Source organism: Nanorana parkeri, unplaced genomic scaffold, assembly GCF_000935625.1.
Source record: "Nanorana parkeri isolate BGI_ZX_2015 unplaced genomic scaffold, ASM93562v1 scaffold684, whole genome shotgun sequence".
NCBI lineage: Eukaryota > Metazoa > Chordata > Amphibia > Anura > Dicroglossidae > Nanorana > Nanorana parkeri.
The window spans coordinates 674,416-698,719 of record NW_017306952.1 but is presented as its reverse complement, the minus strand read 5'-3'; the positions used below and the strand labels follow the sequence as shown (position 1 = coordinate 698,719).

Below are 24,304 nucleotides of genomic sequence, written 5' to 3'. Positions count from 1 at the left end.
GCACATGATTCCAAAACCGGACTGTCCGGGTAAATCCCGGACGGTTGGCAACCCTAGCGGGTGTGTGCTGCATTTTTTCACAGTGCACTGGATTCCACTGCAGGTTGCACATGGCAGCGCAGCACACCATGCTGCTGTGCACGGACACTGTACACTACCAATAAAGCTAAAAAGAAATAATGTACACGTTGCCAGAGCTGCCACAACGCAGCATTTCAGCGGACAGGCTAGTGTGAATGGGCCCTTATAATGACAGCGCTGTGCAATGCGATACAACCCTGGTTGTCTCAGAGTGCTGACCGCCCTTCTCTAAAGGTACTGCAGCGCTATCTAGGGGCGTTAGTCCCATGCAAACAGCATCCACCCAGCTATACGCTTAGTGGATGTTTTATAAATAAACCTGTGTAAATGAACTGTGAATGATTCTATTAATGAATACATAAGGGGATTAAATGAGAGGTTAAGTGATAGGGCCATGTAAAAGGTTCATTTTAAGTGAAGTGTTAAGGGTTAAACATTCATTTTAAGGGTTAAGGGTAACGTTATGGTTAGTAACCAGCAATGAATGTAATTCCCGGTTCCCTAAATCAAAATGATATCCATTGTAAGCTTCTGTAAAAACATCTCAGCATTGAAAGAGAACCATCGCCCCCTAAACAAACTATAATTTCCCCCTGAGTTCTGGAGATGGATTGGGCGTGGCAGTGTATTGAAGTCAATGGCACCGTAGCCACTCCCCCTGCCCGCAGAGCGATCGGACGGGTAACAAAACAGTGCCTGTGTTCTGTTCCACTGAAAACGCAAAAAATGCTGCTTGCTCTATTATTTGCGTTTGCAGTGGAACGGAACGCAGGCAATGTTTTGCCACACGTCCGATCGCACAGCGCGTGGGGGGTGTGGCTGCGGTGCCATTGACTTCAATGCACCGCCACCCCCCTTCCCGCCCCAGAACGCAAGGGGGAGTTTTGTGAGAGATTGCGGTGCGTTCCAGCAGCTACCACTCTGGTTAGTAGTAGCTACCAGTAGCTACCACTCTGGAACGCACCGCAATTGATGTGAACAAGCCCTGAGCTGGTCATACACCAGTAGAATTTCAATAAAAAGAATTTGTTCGGAACATTTAATTTTTCTATTAATGGGGTCAAACTGATCAATTTTTAGTGTAGTGACCAAAAAAATGTGTTTCTTGAAGGAATTAAATTCTAACATTGTGGTTTTCATTCAGGAAACTCTACTCATGCCAAAATCAAATGTTAAAATGAAAAGAGATTTCAAACATTCTACAAGAGTCTCTGATGGCATTATCGAAAGTCATGACTTTTTGTATGAAGGTTCATACAAAAATCTAGTGTTTCGAGGGTCTGCCATAGCCGGCCAATTTAGACAACAGCCAATTAGCACTAGTCCTTCACACATGCAAATGGGGCCAAATTCATACGATTTCCTGGGAACAGGAAGCACTGTACAATCAAAGGACAGATGCCATTGCACAGCCTGCGATTACCTACAGATGACCGCATCAGAATATAGACTGCATCCTGTTGTAATTTTATACAGGCTGTGACATTTGCCATTGGATTATACAGCACTTGTCTGCAGGAGATCACGAGTCTCATACGTTTGCCCCCATCTGCAGGTGTGAAATCTACCAGCATGTCTTTGTATCACCCGGAGGAAACTCACACCATTACAGGAAGAACATGCAAACTCCATGCAGCAAACGCCCAGACCGGGATTCAAACCCGCAACCTCATTGCAAGCCGCGGCTTAGTACATGTAGCAGTGGTCAGCCCTGGCTGTACTACTGGATGCGGCCGATAGGTGGCGCTGCAGGCTGTGAGTCGCTGTCAGCGTTTGTTTATTGAAGTAGTTGCAGGCCTGGCTGCTCGGCAGGTAATAGGAGAGCTGTAATGTGGGGCGTACTGGTGTACGGGGGGGGCTGTAATGGGAGTGCTGGTGTACTGGATAGAGAAAGGTGGGGGACACGCTGCCTTTCTACACTGCAGATCGGGCTTGCAGCTTGTGTTGTCCCCCCATGTGCACGCACGTTGTCAGTGGCAGGCATTGCCCGTCACAGATCGGCTTCAGAGGTCAGCTCGGCAGATCATGCGATGTGACCCTCAGGGGACAATGTACACATGTCATGTGTGGGTTTGTCATGGTAGCATGGTCTTAGTCTGCTGTCTGGCTGGGTTTATGCAGCAATCTGAGCTCCATTCACTATCTGGGAAGTATAAACAAACTTCCTCCTTCACAGATCAACTTCTGCTGTGTTTGGGGGCTCATGCAAATGGACAGTTGGATTGCAGTGTTCACATGCAGCAACAAACTGGATAGTTAGCTGTGGCCAGAAACGCGTCTCTAGAGGCAAACGGCATGTGTCCAGGGCCAGTCAGAGGCTCTAAGCCCATGTACATGCTCAGACTGTGCTTACATGCAAACACTGATACTGATATGTACAGAATACATGTGTGGCTGCAGATAACTGGACATTGCTTGTACATGGGGCAAGACTTCTCCAGCCTGCAGAGAAGCTGAACGCCTGTGTGAATTGGCCTTGAACCTGCCTTTACAAGTGACGTGTTTATGTGTATTTCTACGCATTATCTAGTCTGCTCCTGGATGCACAGAATTCTATTTTCTTTAAAGACAAATCCCACCTTTTTAAATGGAAAAAAAAAATCATAAAAGAAAAAAACAAACTTTTTTTTCCTCTGGAGCCATTAACCACTTCAAGACTAGGTGATTTGACCCCCTTCCTGGCCAGGCAATTTTTCAGTGTTCAGCGCTGAGGTACTTTGACTGACATTTATTCCGTCATGCAACGCTGTACTGAAATTAATGTTATACCATTTTTTGGGGACAGATAGCGCTTTCTTTTGGTGGTATTTAATCACCACTGGGGTTTTTATTTTTTACTATAATAAGGAAAAATTATTGGAATTTTTGGGAAAAAAAGTTTTTCCCCCCAGTATGTTAGGAAACAATGATTTATTATCCATATTTTTGGTCAAATATAAAAGACGGGGTCACATTAGGGGGGGGGGGGGCGTTCTTCCTACTGACCACCAATGTAAAAGGCATTACCCCATTCACACCAGTGAATTGGTTTTAATAAGGGTTCCCCAAGATCTTAAAGAAGAACTCCAGGCATTTAAAAACGTTCCCTTGCAGTGGGGATGCCCCTGCACTGCAAGGGTTAAGTGTTCTTTTTTCTCTCAAAGGGATGGAGTAAAGCAAATATACTTGCCTAATCCTGCCAAGCAGCTAGACCGATCCCCTTAATCTCTTCTTCCCTGGACTCCGGTGGTCTAAAGATTGATGATGTCATCACATTGAATTCAGGTCCATTGACTTGCATTTGATGTGAGGACACAGAGGGACATTTCTTAGCCGTAGGGGAGGTGAGTGCCGACCACCACAAGACCAAGGATCCGGTGAGCACATATGCTTTATTCCAGATCCTAGAGCAGCGGTCACCAACTGGTGGTCCCTGAGAAAATTTTTGTGCTCCCCGGGCCCTCCACTCCACCAGCACTGCCACTCCTGCAGGCACACCCACACCCATGTATATATGTGTATATAGATATATTCTCATTTTTTGTTTCCTCATATATAAATATATTCTCGTGTGTGTGTGTGTATATATATATATATATTAAATTCATATTAGTGGTCCGCGGGATTTAAAATTATGAATTTAGTGGTCCGAAAGGTTGGCGACCGCTGCCCTAGAGAAAACTAAGCACTTAACCCTTGCAGTGCAGCAGTTGGTCCACTGCAAGGGAAAGTTTTTGTTAAATGCCTAGAGTTCTTCTTTAAGGTCTCAGGGAACCCTTATTCATTTAGCTTGGTCCCGCAGCGGTCGGCACTCGCCTCTCTCCCCTTCCGCTCCGGTTGTGAAATGTTCCTCAGTGTCCTCACATCAAATGCAAGTCCGTAGACCTGGATTTGATGTGATGACACCATCATTTCTTAGACCACCGGGGCCCAGGGAAGAAGAGGCTGTGGGGATCGGTCTAGCTGCTCGGCAGGATCGAGGATCAGGTGAGTATATCTTTATTCCATCCCCTAGAGAACAACGGGCACCTAGCCCCTGCAGTGCGGGGGTAGCCCTGCTACAAGGGAAAGTTTTTGAAATTCCCATATTTCCTCTTTAATATTATTTTAGGGGTTCCTCTGGGGTAAAAAGGTTGAGAGAAGTTGCTCTATAGTGCCCGAACAAGCACCTTCATGGCAGCTATTATTGTAATGAAAACTGCAAAGCTAAAAATAATGTAAAATTACTTTTGAAACATTAACATAAAGTTTTATTGATTGGCTTTGTGTTGCTTGCAGTCTTTTTATGGGAAATATTTTTTGGATTTTGTCCATTGCTGATTTAATGTGTTTTGATTCTACAAAATGTGTGCTTTCTATAATGAGAATGTTGTAATAAATAGTAATTCTCCAGTGTGCATAGTAGGTGAACGCTGGGATTTGGCTCTTTGCGTTCTTCTTATTAGTTGTGATACGGCTGTTCAGAAAGCAATCTGTATGAGCTTGGACTGGCTATGTCCACATCTTTTTACACTCCTTTACCCCAGACAGATGTCAAAAACTACACCGGGTGATGTTTGTATGCCAAGCTGCTTTGGAGGAAGCTGGCCAGTCAAAAGAGGGGGGGTCCATTGTCAGCAAATTTCAGATGCCATCCTCTCTGCTCACGTAGCACTTTATAGAGTGCGATGCCTGGAACTGCACGTCTCCTGTAAATTGGCTGTGACTCAGGCTGTGCGCTTAGGGCTTCCTCAAAGTCTGCAAGGCACAGGGTACACTGCTTTCCTGTCTGTGTCATGGTAAGATGCTGAGTGCTGCAACCTCTGAATTCAAACCATGTTTAACCTTCTGGTCACACTTCCATTTATCCATCAGCTACACAGGTGACTGAATGGGTTCAGCAACTCTGAAGTGTGCTTCATTTCTACCAAATTAGGGCTATAAAATGTCTGTATCAGGGATCAGATTTTCTGTCTTATTGTTTTCTGCTACATTTCTATGTGCTGCAATATCTGACATGCCTATTTCCATGTTTTTGTGTTTTAGGCAGCCTAGTTAGTCCTAATGATTTTTCTTCAGTTCCACACTCGGAGACTGGTAACCCAGGTTTACTTTGGATTGAAGCCAGGATCAAGAAAGAAGGGCATTGCGGTTGATATGGCGCGCCCAAGTTCTAGTAAGTATCACTGTGTTGGTAGAACGGGTCTACAGGTTCGTTATAAGATGTTCTTTCCAATTGTTTAAAGTGAAAGTCGGGAGTAATCTTAAAAATGCATTGAAATACTTTAAATATGAATGGAAATGTATCTTATTTGTTCATCACTCAGCTGTATATCCTCAAATCATCTCTGAATTCATGCTGACACTGTCCTTCCTTCTGGAGGGTGGCTACTTTTGTTCCCCACGGTCCCTGTGTGTGTTGTAAAGTAGCCACCGCTCCAAGCTTGCTCCCATGATGGACTACAATCTCAATACAAATTGTTAATTGAATAAAAGATTGCAGTCCATCATGGGAACGAGCTTGGATCGGTGGCTACTTTACAACACACACAGGGACCATGGGGAACAAAAGTAGCCGCCCTGCAGAAGGAAGGACACCAATTCAGAGATGATTTGAGGATCTACAGCCGAGTGATACACAAATAAGATACATTTTTGTTAATAGTTAAGGTACTTGAATGCATTTTTAAGATTTAACTCCTAAATTTAGTGATTTAGCTGTTTAGCATGGATGGGGGAATAAATTGACTTCTCTTGCAGGATATAACAAGAAAAGTCCTAAAAATTTATGGCTAGCCTTAAGCTGGGTATACACATTTTTTTTCCTTTAGTCTTGCCGGCTGAATGAAAAAAAAAAAGACATTTCTTAATTCACACTAACAGCGTGGATGAATGAATCTCCCGCTGTACAGTGTATTCAGACAGTCACACCGGCTTTTGTTGGCATACTCAAATAGTGCTTGAAGCTGATTGGTTGCAAGGACTGTTCAGGCTTTTTCTAGCATGTCTCTGCGGCAAAAGTCGATCTAGTGATTGACTTTTGTCAAGGGGATAGGGCCACCCATGGATTACATTTCAGCTGATTCAGCAGAAACCATGTCTACCCAGCTTTACTAGTTTAAAATGTTGGATCACTTATTAGGTAGAAATTGCTTCTAAATTGCTCTGCCTGCTTTATCTCACTTTATTTGCCTGAGTAGCGCTTTGGAGTCTATCCTTGATATACATCAGTGCTTTTGAGCTTAGTGAGGAAACAAAGATTAGCGAAATACCATTAGCAAAATGATCTTTCAGGACAGTGGGGGCAGTTACTGCCATGGAAATCCTACACAATTACTAAGCTGACAATTGGAGAAGATTCCTGCTGTATCCCTCCCTCTTTCCGGAAGCAAAATAGTGTTTTTACACTAAGCCCTAAGGCTGGGTTCACACCTAGGCGTATCGAATATGCGCGCTTGTACCGCGATTCGCGGTAATAAAAAAAAACGCGCGACAAACGCGTGTTTCCGAGGGCTACCTGGCTGTATCCCAATGGATACGCGTGGCAAATACGCCCCAAAGAAGCTCCTGTACTTCTTTGGGCGTAGGGCGTTTTGCAGCGCGTTCCTATGCGCTGTAAAACGCCCAGGTGGGAACCATGCCCATAGGCAATCATTGGTTTTCACATGTTGAGCGTTTTACAGAGCATAGGAATGCGCTGTAAAACGCCCAGGTGTGAACCAGGCCTAATACCTCTTAGTTCTGTCGTGCCATACCTAGGAGTCATTTCGTGAACTCATTATGCATGCAGTATTTTATTATCGTACATTATTTGTTCATTGTTACACACCCATTAATGCATGTAATTCACTAAAGGTTTTATTGGACAAATCAGTTACATTTATCACATCGACATTATATTCTTGATTTTTTGCAGTATTTCTTCTATAAAACTCAATTCACAAATATTATAACACAGGTTAATGCGTCATAACACGTTTCTAGCTTAATGGTATTATTTGTGCGGCATTATAAGGTTTCTGTTGAAGAAAACATTAAATGGAGCCCTGGGAGGTGGAAATAGAATATGTTTAATGAGTAATGCCGTGATGAATGAAGGCTTGCTGTGGGTAACTTTTTCATGCAAGCAAATAACAGTTTCACACAATCGCAGTGTATATGTAGGTGAATTAAACAGATTAATGAGAATGTGTGTGAGCTGATGAACAAAGTGAAGCTTAGTGAATCGATTTAATTGGGGGAATGGTTCAAGTATTTCACATTCAGTTCAGAACTAGTATAGTAAGATTTGCTAATTAATGTTTCTTCATATTACTATGCAGTTGTATATTTTTATCACGTGAGTAATATTATAGGTATTATAGGTGTATTTTAAATGGTAGAGACAGAATATCAACCAAAAATCCAGAAAAAACACATGATACAAATGTTATAAATTGAGTTGCAGTTCAGTGAGTAAAATAAGTATTTGATCCCAAGAGCAAAACATGACGTAGTACTGGGTGGAGAAACCCTTGTTGGCAAGCACAGAGGTAAGACGTTTTTTGCAGTTGGTTACCAGGTTTGCACACATCTCAGGAGGGGTTTTGGTCCACTCTTCTTTACAGATTTTCTCTAAATCCTTAAGGTTTCTTGACTGTCACTTGGCAACTCAAAGTTCCAGCTCCCTCCATAAATTTTCTATAGGATTCAGTTCTGGGGACTGGCTAGGCCACACCATGTGCTTCTTCTTGAGCCACTGCTTTGTTGCCTTGGCGGTATGTTTTGGGTCATTGTCATGCTGAAAGACCCATCCACAACCCATCTTCAGTGTTCTGGCTGAGGGAAGGATGTTCTCATCCAAGATTTTACAATACTTGGCTCCATCCATTGGCCCCCCAATGCGGCAAAGTCGGCCTGTACTTTTAGCAGAGAAACAGCCCCAACGCATAATGTTGACTGTAGGAATGGTGTTCTTAGGGTCATAGTCAGCATTTTTCTTCCTCCAAACACAGCGAGTTGAGTTAATGCCAAAGAGCTCAATTTAGGTCTCATCTGACCACAGCACTTTCTCCCAATCCTTCTCTGAATCGTTTAGATGTTCATTGACAAACTTCAGATGGGCCTGTACATGTGCCTTCTTGAGGGACCTTACGGGCGCTGCAGGATCTCTATCCATGGTAGTGTATTGTGTTACCAATGGTTTGTTTGGTGACTGTGGTCCCAACTGCCTTGAGATCATTCACAAGCTCTTCCCGTGTAGTTCTGGGCTGATCCCTCACTTTTCTCATGATCATCCTTACCCCATGAGGCGATATCTTGCATGGAGCTCCAGACCGAGTGGGATTGATGGTTATTTTGTATTTCTTCCATTTGTGAATATTCGCTCCAACAGTTGTTCCCTTCTCACCAAGCTTCTTGCTGATAGTCTTGTAGCCCATTCCAGGCTCGTGCAGGTTTACAATCTTGTCCTTTTGACAGCTCTTTGGTCTTGCCCATAGTGGTGAGGTTTGAATGGAAGAAAGAGATCCTGTGGACAGTTGTCTTTTCTATACATAACGAGTTGTCGTTAGGAGCACCTTCTTAAATTGACAGGACTAATCTGTGTACCACATAGCCAGTCTGTGGGAGCCAGAATTATTGATGGTTGGTAGGGGATCAAATACTTATTTTACTCACTGAACTGCAACTCAATTTATAACATTTGTATCATATGTTTGTTTTTTTTCTTCTGGATCTTGTGGTTGATATTCTGTCTCTATCATTTAGAATACACCTATGATAAAAATGATAGACCTTTCCTTTCTTTGTAAGTGGGCAAACTTGCAAAATCTTCAGGGGATCAAATCATTATTTTCCTTACTGTATATTAACATTGTCCTGTGCCATGTAAAAGCCAACCCTTTCATTTCAGTTTTGCATAGTTGCTAGCAAGCTAAATTCCATTTTGACTTGTTTTCTCTCAAGGTTTACAGTAATGAGATATCCTCACCAGAATTCCCAGTTCTGTCCAACGCAAATGGGCAATACAAAGCCAACTCATGGTGTCATATACTTCTCCAGTGAATTTTCTAAAATGTAGAATATACAGATAATTGGGGAGTCCAGCAGTAAGAAAGTCATACCTTCTTCTGGTCTTGTTGGAGCTTGCTGAATCACAGACTGCTACAAGTAAAACACACCACTCTAGTCTTCCAGAGATGCAATAAGCTGGCAGATGATGTACAAAATAGATGTCTTTTGTTTTGCATACTAAATAGTAGTAAATGAACACAGCACTTTCTTAACCTTACATTATTTTTCATATGTAACAGATCTGGCTGACTTTCGAGAAGCATTTGCTAAGGCAAAGCATATAGCAGTTATTACAGGAGCCGGGGTTAGTGCAGAGAGTGGAGTTCCCACTTTCAGGGGTGCTGGAGGATACTGGAGAAAATGGCAAGCTCAGGTAAGCATTGATATCAACTGTATAGTATTCAATCTGTTATACTTGCAGAAGTTGTCCAGGCACAAATTTGATTAACCGTTGCAATAGGGCTACCCCCCAGCACTGCAAGGGTTAACTGCTCATTTATGCTTAGGGTAGAAAAAAGCTTTACTCCCCTGATCCTCTGAGCCAACCGGTGCCTGGAGCGTGTCTCCCCCTCTGCTGTAGTGGTCTAAGGCCCTTGAGTCATCACATCCAATACACAGTAAATTGGACATGAGGACAGCAAGGGACATAACCAATGCTGCAGTGGAGGAGGAAACAGGCTGGAGGGAGTGCTGCAGACTCTGAGAATCGGGTGACTATAACTTTTTTTTTTTTTTACTGACCCTAGGCAATAACAAGCAGTTAACCTTTGCAGTGCAGGGGTAGCCCCACTGCAATTGTTGATAACATTTGTGCCCAGAGTTCTTCTTTATGGAATAATTATGAGAGGGTAGGTCTGTTAAAAGCATCAGCTGTAAATCAATGATATTCTTTAAGCTTTTACTTACAGATAGGTCGTATCCGTAAGTAAAGGCTGATGTGTCTTGAACCAGTTGTAGTGAAAAAAGAAGAGATGATGCGTTTCCTCATATCAGCCAATTAAATTACATCTTTTATCACTTTAACTAGAAAATAAATCTCATTGGAGTCATCATGCCTCACTGCTCCCTGTCCACCTCCATTCACCAGGTTGTGTGCAAACATTACAAATGTTCTAAAATGACATGTATGTGTTTATTGCAAACAAAGCTTTACGGAGACCCCAGATAAAATGCATGGCAGTGATGCAGCATATTGCTTTCTGCTGCGTTCCGGTATGTCCATTGTCTGCTCCTAAAGCAATAAAAATAACTCACTGGAACAAATAAACGTATTTCTGTCAATGATTGAGAGCAAATGTTAATTAGTGAGGTGTTTAAGAGATGTAAACCTTTACAATGAAGGCAAAAGAGATGATGAGATGGTTGAACTTTCTGCTCACTTACACACTGTTTCAAGATAGGATTTTTATAAACCCACAGAATAAAATTTATGGGGGTCTATTTATAAAAAAAAATAGCATCCAGTGAAACTGCAGGTACATTTGTTCTGTGCAAGTTAACCAGCTGTTGTGAGAATGGGGCAAAAATGAATGTTGTTAATGTATTTTCTCTTCTGGTCGACAGTTCTTCAATAAGTTAATTCATAAAGAACAGAGTGAATGGGGAAAATACAGCATTATGGCCAATTGATGGAGCGGAGGATCATAGGAAATAAATGCATGTTAGTAACAAGATTCAATGTTATGATTCTAGTGGGTAGTGGAAGGAATGAGTATATAAATGTAACCATTGATACTACGGGGATAGCAGTGGTTACATTGATTTGATCATTCCATTCAGCTTTCTCTTGAATTGTAGTTTAAGAATTGTAATAAGAAAACTGTTTCCATAATTTCCTCCTAGCACTTGGCAACACCTGAGGCCTTCGCCAGGAATCCCTCTCGTGTTTGGGAATTTTACCATTACCGAAGAGAAGTGATGCTGACAAAAAGTCCAAACCCAGCACATCTAGCCATTGCAGAGTGTGAAGCTCGGCTCAGCAAGCAGGGGAGGAAGGTGGTGGTGATAACACAGAATATTGATGAGCTGCATCGCAAGGCCGGGACACGCAATCTCTTTGAAATACATGGTAGGCAGGAGGTGTGGTTTTGTGTTTAGCCTTCAATAACCAGATAACAACCACAGAAAAGTTAACCTTGAGTTCTACTACAGTAAGATTGTTTTTTATCACTTTGATCAAACTGATATAGTATTGGCCCTTTTGAATAATGCTTGTGATAAAAAAGAAGTGTATTTATGAACTGTATTTTATTTTGAACTAGGTAGTTTATTTAGGACCCGATGTAACACTTGTGGCAGTGTGAAGGAAAATTACAAGAGCCCTGTATGTCCTGCTCTTGAAGGAAAAGGGTAAGATGTTTTCATGTTTTTTATACTTATATCTAATTTCTGAGGTTAGGGTAGAACCAGGCCTGGGCAAGCAGTACATAATAATAGCCTTGATACTGCCATCTATACTTCAGACACACAATAACCTTAAGCACCCTGACTCCGGAGAGATCCTGGCTGCTGTATGGCTCTGATTTTTATCTGACGTTTATTTTGTGCAGTTAGCTGTCCTGCATGCTAGGTTCCAATAGTTGCCAGTATTCTCATCTACTACGTGTGTCTCTTAATCTGAGCCTGCAAGGTTGCAGCAATATGGCTGAAGCTCCGACACTGGACTTGCTCCACGTCCGCAAGCAGCGTGTCCTCCTTTACCCCTCCTTCACTGATTGCTTTCCTGACCCAACGCTCGTTGTCTCGGGCGAAGGTCAGTGCCCTCGAGCGTCGGGGTCTGCCAACCCACCTTCGTTTACCTCGGCTCTCATGCCTGTACTGATTGTCTGGATCAGGTTGCTCCCACACTGCACGCCTCCTGGCGCCGACGTTTTTCTGACACAATACCAGGCAGCCGCAACACAAACAACGTCTGGGCTGTTCTCCCCAGTCCCGGCGGTGTGTCTCAGCCCGCACTTACCCATGTCCTCCCACACGACTGTTCATCTACAGAACAGATCGCTAAAAGCCTCCAGCTCACCAGTGAGAAATCTCACCGGTCACACACCTCTGGCCAACCTCAGGGGCTAAACTCATCAGAAGTTCGGAATGCTACTGGAAAGACCAACCCCTCCCATAACCACTGGGGTTAAACCACTACAGCATCCACTTTAACATTTTCGAGGAATCAATGCCATCACCGCAAAACAGCACCTAACGCTGCTACCAACGCACAATCACCCCAAGCATACCAAGTAACTGGACAAACTTGGAGATCATTTCTTCCTCTTTAAAGTGAACTATCAACCTGGAATTCCACAACACCTAGGATTCCAAGAAAATCACCTCAACCTTTCGTCGATGACATCGCGTCACCACTTATTTCACGGTGAGTTGCAACATATCACACATCTGACCAACGTTTTTTGATTACTCACTTCTTCAACGTTTGTCTCCCGCTCTGGTTGTCTCTGCCATCATTCGAATAATACGACACCAGCCACTTCTGGATCCGTCCTTGCCACCACACATATCCCAATTTCCACAGCTCCAACAAACCAATCCATCGGGCCCACTCCCCACTTCCTGACAGGTCTCCGCTTGGTGGTAGTGCTTATCTCCTCGTTTTCTGTTTTTAAGGTTGCAGCCTTAGTGTTCAGTAGTTCAAGCAATAACCTTTTTCTAGGCCACTTCAGCCTTGTCCACCTACATTGGAAAAACAGGGAAAGGTTGCACAGCGCAGATGCAGGATCAATTGGAAGCCCTGTGAGCAGCCTGATTAATTTTGCTGAACTGAAACTTTTATTTAGAAAAGTATACAAATAAAATAAACCTGGTAAATGATTTGCACTGTTTGTCTTTAGTATAGCTATAATGTTATCCAAAGCAGAAAATTGGGGTGTTTGATTGTGGCATGCACCCCAGATGTACATCAACAAAAGTCTAATGCTGGCCGCTGGCCTGAGATTTGAGGGTGTTAGTTTTGTGTTGAGCGGCTGCTTTGTTTCATTGTAGAGAAAAAGCCTGATAATTCTGATATCATAAGGCAGGGGTAGGCAACCTTGGCACTCCAGCTGTTGTGAAACTGCAAGTCCCATGAGGCATTGCAAGGCTGACAGCCACAGGCATGACTAACAGGGGCATAATCAGATCTGTAGTTCCACCACAGCTGGGGTGCTGAGGTTGCCTATGAAGAAATCAAGGTATAGATTCATCACAGGTAAAGTTTGACTACGACACACTTGTCATGAGCAGGGTACCTGATAGTTTCATTGTTTACTTTACTAAACATTTTCTTATGTGTAATTGGATATGACATGATCTTGTTCCTTTATGTCTCTATTAGTGCCCCTGACCCTGAGGCTATTGATGCTGCTATTCCAGTCGAGGAATTACCAAGGTGAATATTTGTGGATAAACATCTTCTTAAAAAAGAACTCTGGGCATAAATATACTTAACCCTAGGGCTACCCCAACACTACAAGGGTTAAGTGTTTGTTTTTGTCTAGGGATGAAAATAACAAAGTTATACTCACGTGAACCTCGCAGCCAGCTGGATGTTAAACTGGTCCCTTCTGTCTGTCTCCTCCTCCACTCCAGCAATGGAATGTCCCTCTGTGTTCTCATGTCCTGTAGACTGTATCGGACGTGATGACTCACAGGACCTTAAGACTGTTGGAGAGGAGGGGGAGCGAGACTTCAGGGGCCAGTCGGCTCTGAGGAGCAGGTGAGTATATCTTTGTTATTTTCATCCCTAGATGGAAACGAGCACTTAAGCCTTACAGTGTGGGGATGGCCCCACTGCAAGAGTTAAGAATATGTATATCCAGTGTTCTTCTTTAATTTTAAATCAATTAATACAAAAAAACAACTCCGGGCACTGATTGTCCAAAGACCTTATGCCAGCAAGTTCCCATTAGTTGGCATTAATCTTGGTGGCTGGTTCTTGAGCTTTTGCCAGGGAAGAAGCAACCCTGGGTACTTGAAGTAAAGAATGATGTATTGTATCTGCTTGCAGGTGTGAAGAAAATGGCTGCCATGGTCTCCTCCGACCTAATGTTGTATGGTTTGGTGAGACCCTGGATTCTCATCTTCTGGAAGAAGTGGAGAAAGAGTTGGAAATATGTGACTTGTGTTTGGTGGTAAGTGGTACTGTGTAGATAAGAAAACACAGTAGGCATTTCATCTACTTCAGAGCCAAGATGTGCCAACAGCTGGTAATGTGCAAATATAAGTTTTGTCTTTGTACTTGTATCCTATTTCATAAAATCCATCCTATTTGTATGCTACATAATGCGTTATTTGTCATATGATGCAGTGATCCTATTTGTTAGTCATTCTGTCACATGGATTCCCCTGCAGGTTGGAACGTCATCAGTTGTCTATCCTGCCGCCATGTTTGCACCACAAGTGGCAGCTCGAGGAGTGCCTGTTGCCGAGTTCAATATGGAGAGCACACCTGCAACCATGGGCTTTGCGTAAGTGTGTTATACTTTCTGCTGTGTTCCTGCTAGATATGCATTAAGTAATTTTCACAAATCAGAATGTAAATGTACTTTAGACTCTGCAATTTGTACGTACAGCCTTTATATGACATTGCATGTTGCTGCACCTTTAGTAATTTACCAGTACAGTCTTGACAATGTGTGGTAGTCCAAAGTAGTATTACGTGCCTAAATCTAGGGATGCACCAATACCAGTATCGTGAAAATGGCCCGATACTAAGCGCAGGTACCGGCGCCTTCAATTTTGAGATGCATCCAGCTGCCGTAAGGCCCCGAACTTGCTGGGACACTAGGGCGGCTGTATACAGCGCCGGCCACAAATCTCCTCTTTCCCGCCGCTCACACCCACGAGATGCCACGCACAGCCCTGGTCAGACCCCGCACCAGCAGTGTGACGCAGAGACCAGCAGTAAAGAGGTCAGCAGTATGATGCATAGTGCAGAGGTCAGCGGTGTAAGGCAGAAAGAACAGGGACTTGTAGTGCACATAGCTGATCTAATTCAGGTGGCATCTTCCTTGTAGTGGTTGGGGGCTGGTATAGAGATGTATCCTCCATGTACCGAGGTGAAGGCTCTCGTCGGGACTCGTGCTGCAGAAATTTCCAGGCGGCCAATAGTAGCTCTGCAGTCTTCCAGCCTATGGCAGCTGAGGTGGGTGGAGGAAGCTGCAGGTGGCCAGAGGAGCCGAAGTGAAGGGAAGACAGCTGAACTGATTTCTCTGCACCTCGGCCGCTCTGTAGCTGCAGCGGCCAAGGAGGAGAAGGGAGGAAGAACTGTCTGTATTGTTTTAGAAAACAAGACGGCCCAAAAAAAGGTATTAGTAATGGGTATCGGTGAGTACTTGAAGAAAAGTATCAGTACTCGTACTGGAAAAAATGGTATCTGTGCATCCCTACAGCAAACCAAAAAACAGTGCTGCTCCAGGTCGGTCAATGTTACTCCACCTGAAGGGTGCCAGCCCAGCTTGCCTCTGGGAGAAATTCCACAAGAAGCAAAGAATGCTGGAAGCAAAGGATTCATTTACATTGGCATATCCAGAAACCATCAAGACAAACTGCTGTAATGCAATTATGCCCATCGAGTGGTTCCAATATAGCCACCCATGACATGAATTTTCGAGCTCTGCATGGTTACATTAGAGAGTGCCTACCTGAAAGGAGATGATTGATGCCATGCTTGCCTTGTATTAATACATATGCAGTGTACCACAAAACATGGCAGTGCGTTATTTTGCAAATATACAGTATATAGAAATAAAAAAAAAACACAAATCTAAAACATTAGCTTTAGAATGTATATGTCAGTGGCAGCTAAAATTGTATTTTTTTTTTGGTTTTGGATAGAGTATGGAAGGGTTTAAATACTATCCAGGTTATTTCTGTCTTTGGAGGAAATTCAGTACTTTTTCTATACTTTACCTGTTCTGTTCCCAGGTCAGTGGCTCAGGAAGCAAAGGGGAAGTCTAACCAACAGAGACACAAACAAAAATAAATCCACATTTTAAGAGTATTTCAGCTCCCTTCCAGGCACTCTAACTCCCTGTGTCTCATGGGTTTTGCAGGGTGTCTCCAGGACAGGAAGTGAGGGGAAATCTCCATCATGGAGGCACAAATAGAAAAAAAAATCTGACTTACTTTCTAAATCTTACATGCTTTTACTAAAATGAAGAGTTGTTTCTAAAACTTCTGGTATATAGAGAGATGCTACTTGATGTGAATGATTTTAGCTAAGTTGCTTAAAGGAGAACTATGGGGTAAGTGTTTTTTCCCCATAGTTCTCCTAAGTGTCACGTTCTGCAGGGACAGGATCGAGAAGTGAGCGAGCGACGGTATGCGTTCGGTCACTTCCCGATCTATTGTGACAGGTCAGCTCGAACTAATGAGGTTGAGTGAAGATCACTCACCTCATAGTTCTCCTTTTAACAATTTATATTAAAACAAAAGGCTCCTGTAGGAAAATTATACTCAATTCTCAAATCACACACTGTGCAAATCCTGATGGGCAGTAATAAGCTCACCCCTTGTTTGTGGTTAGTTTAAAATGATTCTCTAATATGCTCTAAATAAACTGTGGATACTCATGTTTTGCCAAATGTGTTAAGTGTCCACTAAATATAATCTGTTAACCTTTTTTCCTTTTTTTTTAAAATATATATTTAGGTTCCATTTCCAAGGTCCATGTGGAACAACATTGCCTCCAGCACTTGCTCGCCATGAAACGGAGCTTATCTCTTGAACTTAACTTGCACATTGTATTGTAAGCAACTAATGAACTGTTACAGTGTATGAGCAAAAGAAGGATTTGTTCAACAAAATGGCCGCAGTTTCTGGGAGCCTGACATTTTTACCACTTATTTTTGGAGTCTCTTGATGTCTTAAAAAATTGTTCACTTGCACTATAAACATTATCTTGCACCAAATATTCCTTCCCCTGAATTGAGCATAAAAAGAACATAGAAGTCACCAAAAATAAACTTACTGCAAATGTGAACATTTCAAACAGAATAAAATGAAAAACAAATCACAAGCAGAGTGAAAACAGCATGTTGAAATAATTGACAGGCCCAGTGATATAGCTGCTATATGCAAAGCTCACTCTTCCCGTTAAAGTCAAGCTTTGCCACTCATCTACTGTTCTCCCAAGTCCCTCTATTGTTCAGTGATACCACCCATTGCAGAGGTTGGCCAAACTTGAATTTTAGAGGAGACTTGGCACATCATTTCAGCTTCTTATATCTCTGGATCTGCTAATCACTTTGACATGAGATTTCTCTTTAAAGTAACCTCTGCTTATGTGTTACTTTTATCATCTGCAGAGTTTGAATTGTCCAGATTTATGTAATGCTTACTTTAATCCTTCTTAGGAGTGTTTTTTCAGTTTATATTGCGCTGCCTTGACACAACTGTTCAGCCTTATTTTTCTTCATCAGTAGGCTACAAATGGGGCAGTGTTCTGTAGTTACCCATAAAATTCTGATAACTACTTTTGTATAATTATCCCTTGTGTTACTTCCAGAAGTCTCCTGCAAGATCTATGCTTTGAAGCCCACAGGAAAAATTATCTGGCTCGTCCCTTGCTTCTTCTAAGAATGTGCAGAATATTCCTATTTATTACTATGGAGGGACCATTTATTATAAATCACAGCTATAGATGGCCTCTCCAAAGGAATGAATAGGATTTTCTCTGACAATGCGCACGAGAAGCGTGGAGCTGGCAGGAAAAACTGCAGCGGCATCTGTGCGGCTTCCTGCAGGCCTCACAAAATTAATCTCACTGGAAGGTGGACAAGTATGTGTTATACAACAGTATGGTTATCCTTTAATCAGAACTCCTTTAGTCTGCATACACTAAACTGATGAAAGATAGTATCTGGTTGGTGTGGGTTACTTCACACCACTGCTTTTGCACCATATTAAATGGATTCTTCTTACAGCCCCAGTTTTTTGTACATTAACAAATTGTAATGTAGGTCTTCCAGATGAATGTAAAAGCAAGTTTCTGCATCATTTTTATCTAGAACAGTAAAATCAAACATTACACATTATAACGAACAAAATAATGTAGGCTACAATTGCCATGCACACTACTCGTATGTTATGGGTTTTATGCAAACCTCTCGGGGACATCCTTAACTTTGGTCTGCATAGTACCATTGTTAGGATATGTTGATTTGCACATACAGACCACTTTATATACACACAATATTGCTGCAGAATTATCACTTTTGCAGCATAGAAGCTCTCTTCCTAAAATATCAGCATCAGGGACATCAATTAGATTTCAAATGCGTTTGTGTTAATCAGTTGCAGAATCAGTTTTGATTTTTTGTTTTGTCTTTTAGGCTTGTTGTAAAAATAATTTGTAAAACAAATAAACTAAACAAAAGCAAATGTTATGCTCGTCACTGCTGACACAATGTAGATCTATTTGCACTGTGGGAAAAGTATTTCATGCTTCTTAATTAAGGAACATTCTCTCCAGGTCAGTTGTGTACATTGCAAGGATTCTAACAAACATCATTTTAGATTATTTCCTATTTTTGTTCTGTAGATACTGAGGCAGGCAATTACAGCAATTCCTCAGCGCTAATTTGGAGGGTCTGCCATCTAGAATCACATAATCTACTCCCAGTACTATAATACCAGAAACTTCATCTCCAGTGCCCCTGTGGCTGTATTTCTAGTATATCACCAAAGATGAAAGGGTCACTGCAGTTAACTTAGGGGCCTGTTTACAACAGATGCTTTGGGGCTGCGCTGGCCGCTTTTTCCAGCCCAGACTAAGGCACGGACAAGGCATTTTGCCTTGTTTTATGTTGGCTCAGTTTACCTCACCAACTTACTGCATGCAGCACCGTGCTGTGCCAATAGAGTCTTCACTTGTGACACTTCAATAAAGTTCTAACAATAAAAGAAAACTCTGTCATATGACAGTTGGCTGCTCTGCAGTCCTCCTTGAGAAGTTTACTCTTTAAAGCTGGCCTGTATGGTCAGATTGATGTGCTGGACTTTTTTCTATCCTTGCTGTAGGTTGCCTAAACTGGACAAAATGGCCCATCTGTGGTGATGGAAAAAATCTTAAATATATGGATATTATGTACATGTGTTGAACACCCCTATTTTACAGATGACAATGAAAGTAATATAAGAGCCACATAAACACGTAAAACATGGCTGCTGTTAATGGTGAAAATACCATGATTTAAGTCAGAACGACCTGCATGTCACAGTATGACCTAAACTAATGCTAAATCCAATTACTAAAAAATCATGGTAATGTAATCTCAAAAGTTGTTTTCAATCTCTAGAAAGCTTCACCTTTTTATAAAGTGCATGTAAAGGCAATATAAAAAAAAATTGGATATAGTAGAGAAGGGTTAGACACCTGGTCATGTTTGTATTCCTATTTCCCCATTAAGATTTACCCCTTCTGTCCATCCTGGTATCCACTCCCCCCCACACTGAAAGTGAGGGAAAATTCTAACTTCTAAGTTGCCTCCAGAACAGAAATGGAGAGAAATTTTCCTATGCAGCTGCTGGTTTAGATGACAGCTGTCTGAGAGGATTTGTCTTACTTTGGAAAGATTTCCTCTCACTTCCTCTTGTGCCTGAAGAACAAGAAGTGAAGGAAACCCCCCCCAATGGACCCAGATGGTAGAAAAAAAAACCACAGGGTGTTAACCATAACCCATTTCATCCGGAATGGGGAAAAACAAGTTTGTATGGAATTGTAACTGTACTGTGTCTCTTTATTTTGTAAAGTGCTGTATGAATTTTTGGCTCCATATGAATTCTGTATTATTATTACATAGTATTTATATAGCGCCAACAGTTTGCGCAGCACAGTATAATAATAATAATAAAGACCAGCATGTCAAAGGTAAAGGCTATAAGACCATCTCCAGGCAATTTCCTGTGGCTATAAATGCGAAAAGTTTAGTTTTAAGGTCCATGGGAGTGTAGCCAGCCTCCCTGAACGTGGCCTCAAGAGGAATGTTGACCCCCAGAACAAAAGGATAATGCAAAGGTTAGACGAAGATCTAAGGAAAACTTCCAAAGAGTTACAAGCCCAACTCCAAGGTCAAAGTACATCAGTGTCTGTTTGCACCATCCGTTGCTTTTTGAGAGATAGTGAACTGAATGTAGGAAGACCCAGGAGGATTTCAATGTTGAAAGAAACAATAAATCCAGAAATGACCAGCACTCAGTAAATATCTTTGATGTCCATTTAATCGGACCAGTTGTCAATAGCGACTTTTCGGGACCGCACAGGATCCCTTCATCAGGGCGACAATGTAACGTCACTATTTTGTACATGACGATTGGTCCGATTAAATGGACATCAAAGATATTCACTGAGTGCTGGTCATTTCTGCTTTCCACTGTTTGTTGCACGGTGGCATACGTGATTGTCACTGCGAGCAAAACTACAAGTACTTGGGCCGGGAGCGCTGTGAGGAGTGCAGAGGGACTTACTATTTTCTACATAACAAATCCAGACTGGAAATTGACAAAATATATTTTGACAAACCACAATGCTTCTTGGAGAATGTGCTTTCGATAGATATGACAATAATGAAGCCTCTCGGCAAGTCACATCAGTTCTGTTCACATGAGAAAGAATAAAGCTTTCAAAGAAAAAAAAACCCACCGTGCCTATTGTGAAAAGTGGAGGAGGCTCAGTTATGCATTTGGCAGAGAGTGCCTTCAATCTATGAAGGGCACAATGGAATTTAAAGACTATCAAGGCATTCTGGAGCGAAACGTACTACCCTGTGTCAGAAAGCTGTCTTAGTCACAGGTCATCATCCTCCAAGAGGATAATGACCCCAAACGCACAGCTGAAAGCTCCCAAAAATGGTTAAGAACAAAACATGACTATTCTGAAATGGCCTTCTGTCAGCCCTGGTCTGAATCCTATCAAACATCTATGGAGAGAGCTGAAATATGCACTCTGGAGAAGGCATCTTTCACACTTGAGACATTTGGAGCAGTTTGTCAAAAAATGGTGGACCAAACTACCTGTTGGCAGTAGGATTGTCACCTTTTTTTTTTTTTTTTAAAGCAAAACCTGAACACTAGCGACAAGCAGACTTTTTTTTTTGGGTGAATGAGTCGTGGCTTATTCATATGTAAATATCACAGTCAAGACTATTATCAGTTGGCGGCCAGTAGCCCCTATTTTAATTTCGGTTGCCCCTGTCTGCCTGATATCTTGTGTCCGAGTTTCTGCTGCCATGAAACCCGAACACAGCATTCAAAACCCGGACTGTCAAGGTGAATGCTGGACAGGTGGCAACCCTAGTTGGCAGGAGCAAACATCTCTTTGAGAGGTACAGACATTCGCTTTTTTGCGGTGATTTACCTCCACATGTTGTGCAAAAAAATATTGGGTTGCGCAATGTTTGTTTAATTATATTGTGGAATAAAAAAAAATCAGGAAGCACACACAGATGGCTGGCAATGCTGCCACTAAATGCAAGGCAGTGGCTTAGCATGGTCAACCTAAAACAGGAAGCGCTGTTACTGGCAGGATCTCCAGGTAAGAAACTTTCCAACAGATTCACAAACAAATTATTCCCTTAAACATATTGAAAGCTTGATGTAAGTTTTAAATATACTCCAGAGGGAGGGGATTTAAGAGATAAGAGCTCATTTCAGAGGTTAGGTTAAAACAGACCATGAACAAAAACGCAAGGTTTACAGAAACATGTAAAAATGATTTTGCTCAAACCTTGGCTTTCAGAAGACTCGCCTAGATGTGAGTAATGTCACTAGGCCTTCTTTCTGGATTCTGGAAAACCAGAGGGTCCTAAATGCCTTCAAAGTGTCAGAGCGTTTCTCACAAATTCTGCTCTTCGGTCCAGCAACGTCAACAGCAGCTGCAGGAAGAGTGCAGAAGCCGGGGTGTAAGATAAGCATTCTATTTTTTATATTTAATTTTATTTATTTTTTCCAACTTTTTATTTTTTTTAATGGTTTATATGCATATAAGGCATTGCTGTGTACATTCATAATGAACAAGCAGATACATTGCCACATAATACATCCATCAGACATTAAATAAACATCAGACATTAAATAAACCGTGTCACCTGAAATCTCTTTTACATTCCAACTTGTCGTAGATATACACTTGTACCACAAGTGCGATTTGGAAATATATGCTTAATAAATCTGTATTGAGCAGTCGCTAGACTTATAGAACCATAAACTTATGAGGATAGAATAAACAAGGAAATAAAAATAAAATATATTAAATTTTTTATAGCTTTTACTGAGTTTTTTTTATTAGGGTGAAATTGGCTGCAACGTAAGCACAATAAGACCTTTATTCTTTGACCGTCAAAAGTCGTACGATTGTACAGTACTGTCGGTCGGACACTGCAATGCACACATACGACTATCGGCCGAAAAGTCCATTGCATACGAAATTCGTACGATATGAAGGGGTTAAAAGGAAGAGCAGCAAAGAGAAGGGAAACAACCATGGATTACAGTAAGGCACACATTACAGTATTGGTTTATGTTAAAAAATCTGATGGTTTAATGTCACTTTAAATGTGTGCTTTAGGCCTCATGCACACGATGATCGAAGCTGCAGCTGGGGACTCCTGCCACAAGAACTTCATATTCTTGCAGCAGGCATCCCAGGTGTGTCCGCTGTGCCTGTTCAAGTGAATGACAGGCTGACAGTGACCCAATCTGCCCGCGACTGTCTGCATGTATGTGTCCAGGGATGATTGTCACTGGAAGTAATGGGGTTGATTTACTAAAGGCAAATAGGTTGTTCATTTTGCATGGGAATCTGCACTTAGCAGATTCTTAGAAGTTTGTGATTGAGGCGAAACTCTGCTGACTTCCACCACCCAATCATGTTCAGGAAAAAAAAGCTGTTTAAAAAAAAAATATATATATTTTCCTTGAACATGATTGGTTATTCTGTACAAAGTGAAGTTTCATCACATTCACTAAGCTAAGGGAAACATCCCCTGCGAAGTGCAAATTCCCTTGCAAAGTGAACAGCCTATTTGCCTTTATTAAATCAACCCCAATCTGTCAGCATCCAGGGACAATCATCGATCCTGATCCACAGGTATTGTGATGACATAATTTAGAGTTTGGACATTAAGGGCTCGTGCACACGGGCATAATAAAATTCTAATCATCTATGAAGGAGAGTGCTGGTTGACGTTTCTTGCGTAAAAAAAGCCACATGAATTGGTTCATGAAGTGCTTGTGTTTACATGCATATAGATGCATAAACATGCATATACAGCCTTTAGACGCATACAATTCTACTCCCATTTTGTTCTATTAAATTAACTATTGGATACATGTACATGCTGTATGCAGGTACATTTACACAAGTAAATGACTGACCTCGGACGTAACAAAAAAAAAAAATATTTTGATTTTAAGCATCTGAACGCAGAACAAGTTTTCTGACCTTTCTGCACTATGTGCAAGGACCCATTGAAAACAATAGAACTGTATTCAGATGCATAAAAATCAAAATACTGTACTGATAAAAATGCAACAAAGTTGTGTGCATAAGCCCTTGGGTGACACGTTGATCTTTTTTGGCACAAAAGATCCGGCTCCAAGAACTAGAGTGGGGTTGCCATTACTGTTACAGAGAAAGTTACTTTGTTCTGCCACTAGAGGCCAACCTTTCACAGATACATAAACCTCTACTTCTCTATTTACAGTCCGCTCTACAAGTTTAAACAGAGTCCCGGCGGCAAAAGTCGCCGGGAGTCTGTTTAAACAGCCCCGATGCTGGCGACGTACACTGTATGTCGTCAGTCACGAAGGGGTTAAAGTGCAACTTTTTCTTAGTTTAGGATAGAGTGAAGAGGAATTGAAACGCCTGACGGGTATTTTATTGCTGTCTGTGCCCCTTTAATGGAGATTCACCCTCTGTATTGGTCCTGATGAACATCATCACTGAAAGTGAAAGACAGGATCAGGAATAGATGGGACATGTTTCAATAGGAACATTAGTTCTGTCCACCAGGGATTTCCCTCTCTTTGGAGGGATTTCCTTTCACTTTCTGTTGTGGTTATTGGACAGGAAGTGATGGCAACTCTCCGCAATGGGATAGAGATGGCAAAAACAAAACAAAGTTAACTGGGTTTTAACCCTCCCTTACTCTATTCAAAAAAAGTTGGCTTCAGTTCTACTTTAACAATTGACTTCCTACTCTTCTTTTAACCTAAAGCATAT

At 41.9% G+C, this 24,304-nt stretch overlaps 1 protein-coding gene across 3 annotated transcripts in view; it reads left to right on the top strand.

The window, feature by feature from the left end:
• The first annotated feature begins 1,818 nt into the window (after positions 1–1,818).
• SIRT5 (sirtuin 5) overlaps positions 1,819–24,304 on the top strand; it is a 28,648-nt gene continuing 6,162 nt past the window's right edge. The window contains exons 1-9 of one of the 3 annotated variants that reach the window (XM_018563671.1): positions 1,819–1,893; positions 5,086–5,215; positions 9,333–9,466; positions 10,936–11,161; positions 11,355–11,442; positions 13,418–13,471; positions 14,090–14,213; positions 14,434–14,549; positions 16,735–16,975. In XM_018563671.1, the coding sequence (XP_018419173.1) occupies positions 5,104–5,215; positions 9,333–9,466; positions 10,936–11,161; positions 11,355–11,442; positions 13,418–13,471; positions 14,090–14,213; positions 14,434–14,549; positions 16,735–16,810 (930 nt within the window). In that variant the 5' untranslated portion in view covers positions 1,819–1,893; positions 5,086–5,103 and the 3' untranslated portion in view covers positions 16,811–16,975. Of the gene's footprint in view, positions 1,894–4,817; positions 4,839–5,085; positions 5,216–9,332; positions 9,467–10,935; positions 11,162–11,354; positions 11,443–13,417; positions 13,472–14,089; positions 14,245–14,433; positions 14,550–16,734; positions 16,976–24,304 lie in introns of those variants that run through there. The other 2 variants (XM_018563672.1, XM_018563673.1) reach the window with 2 other exon arrangements.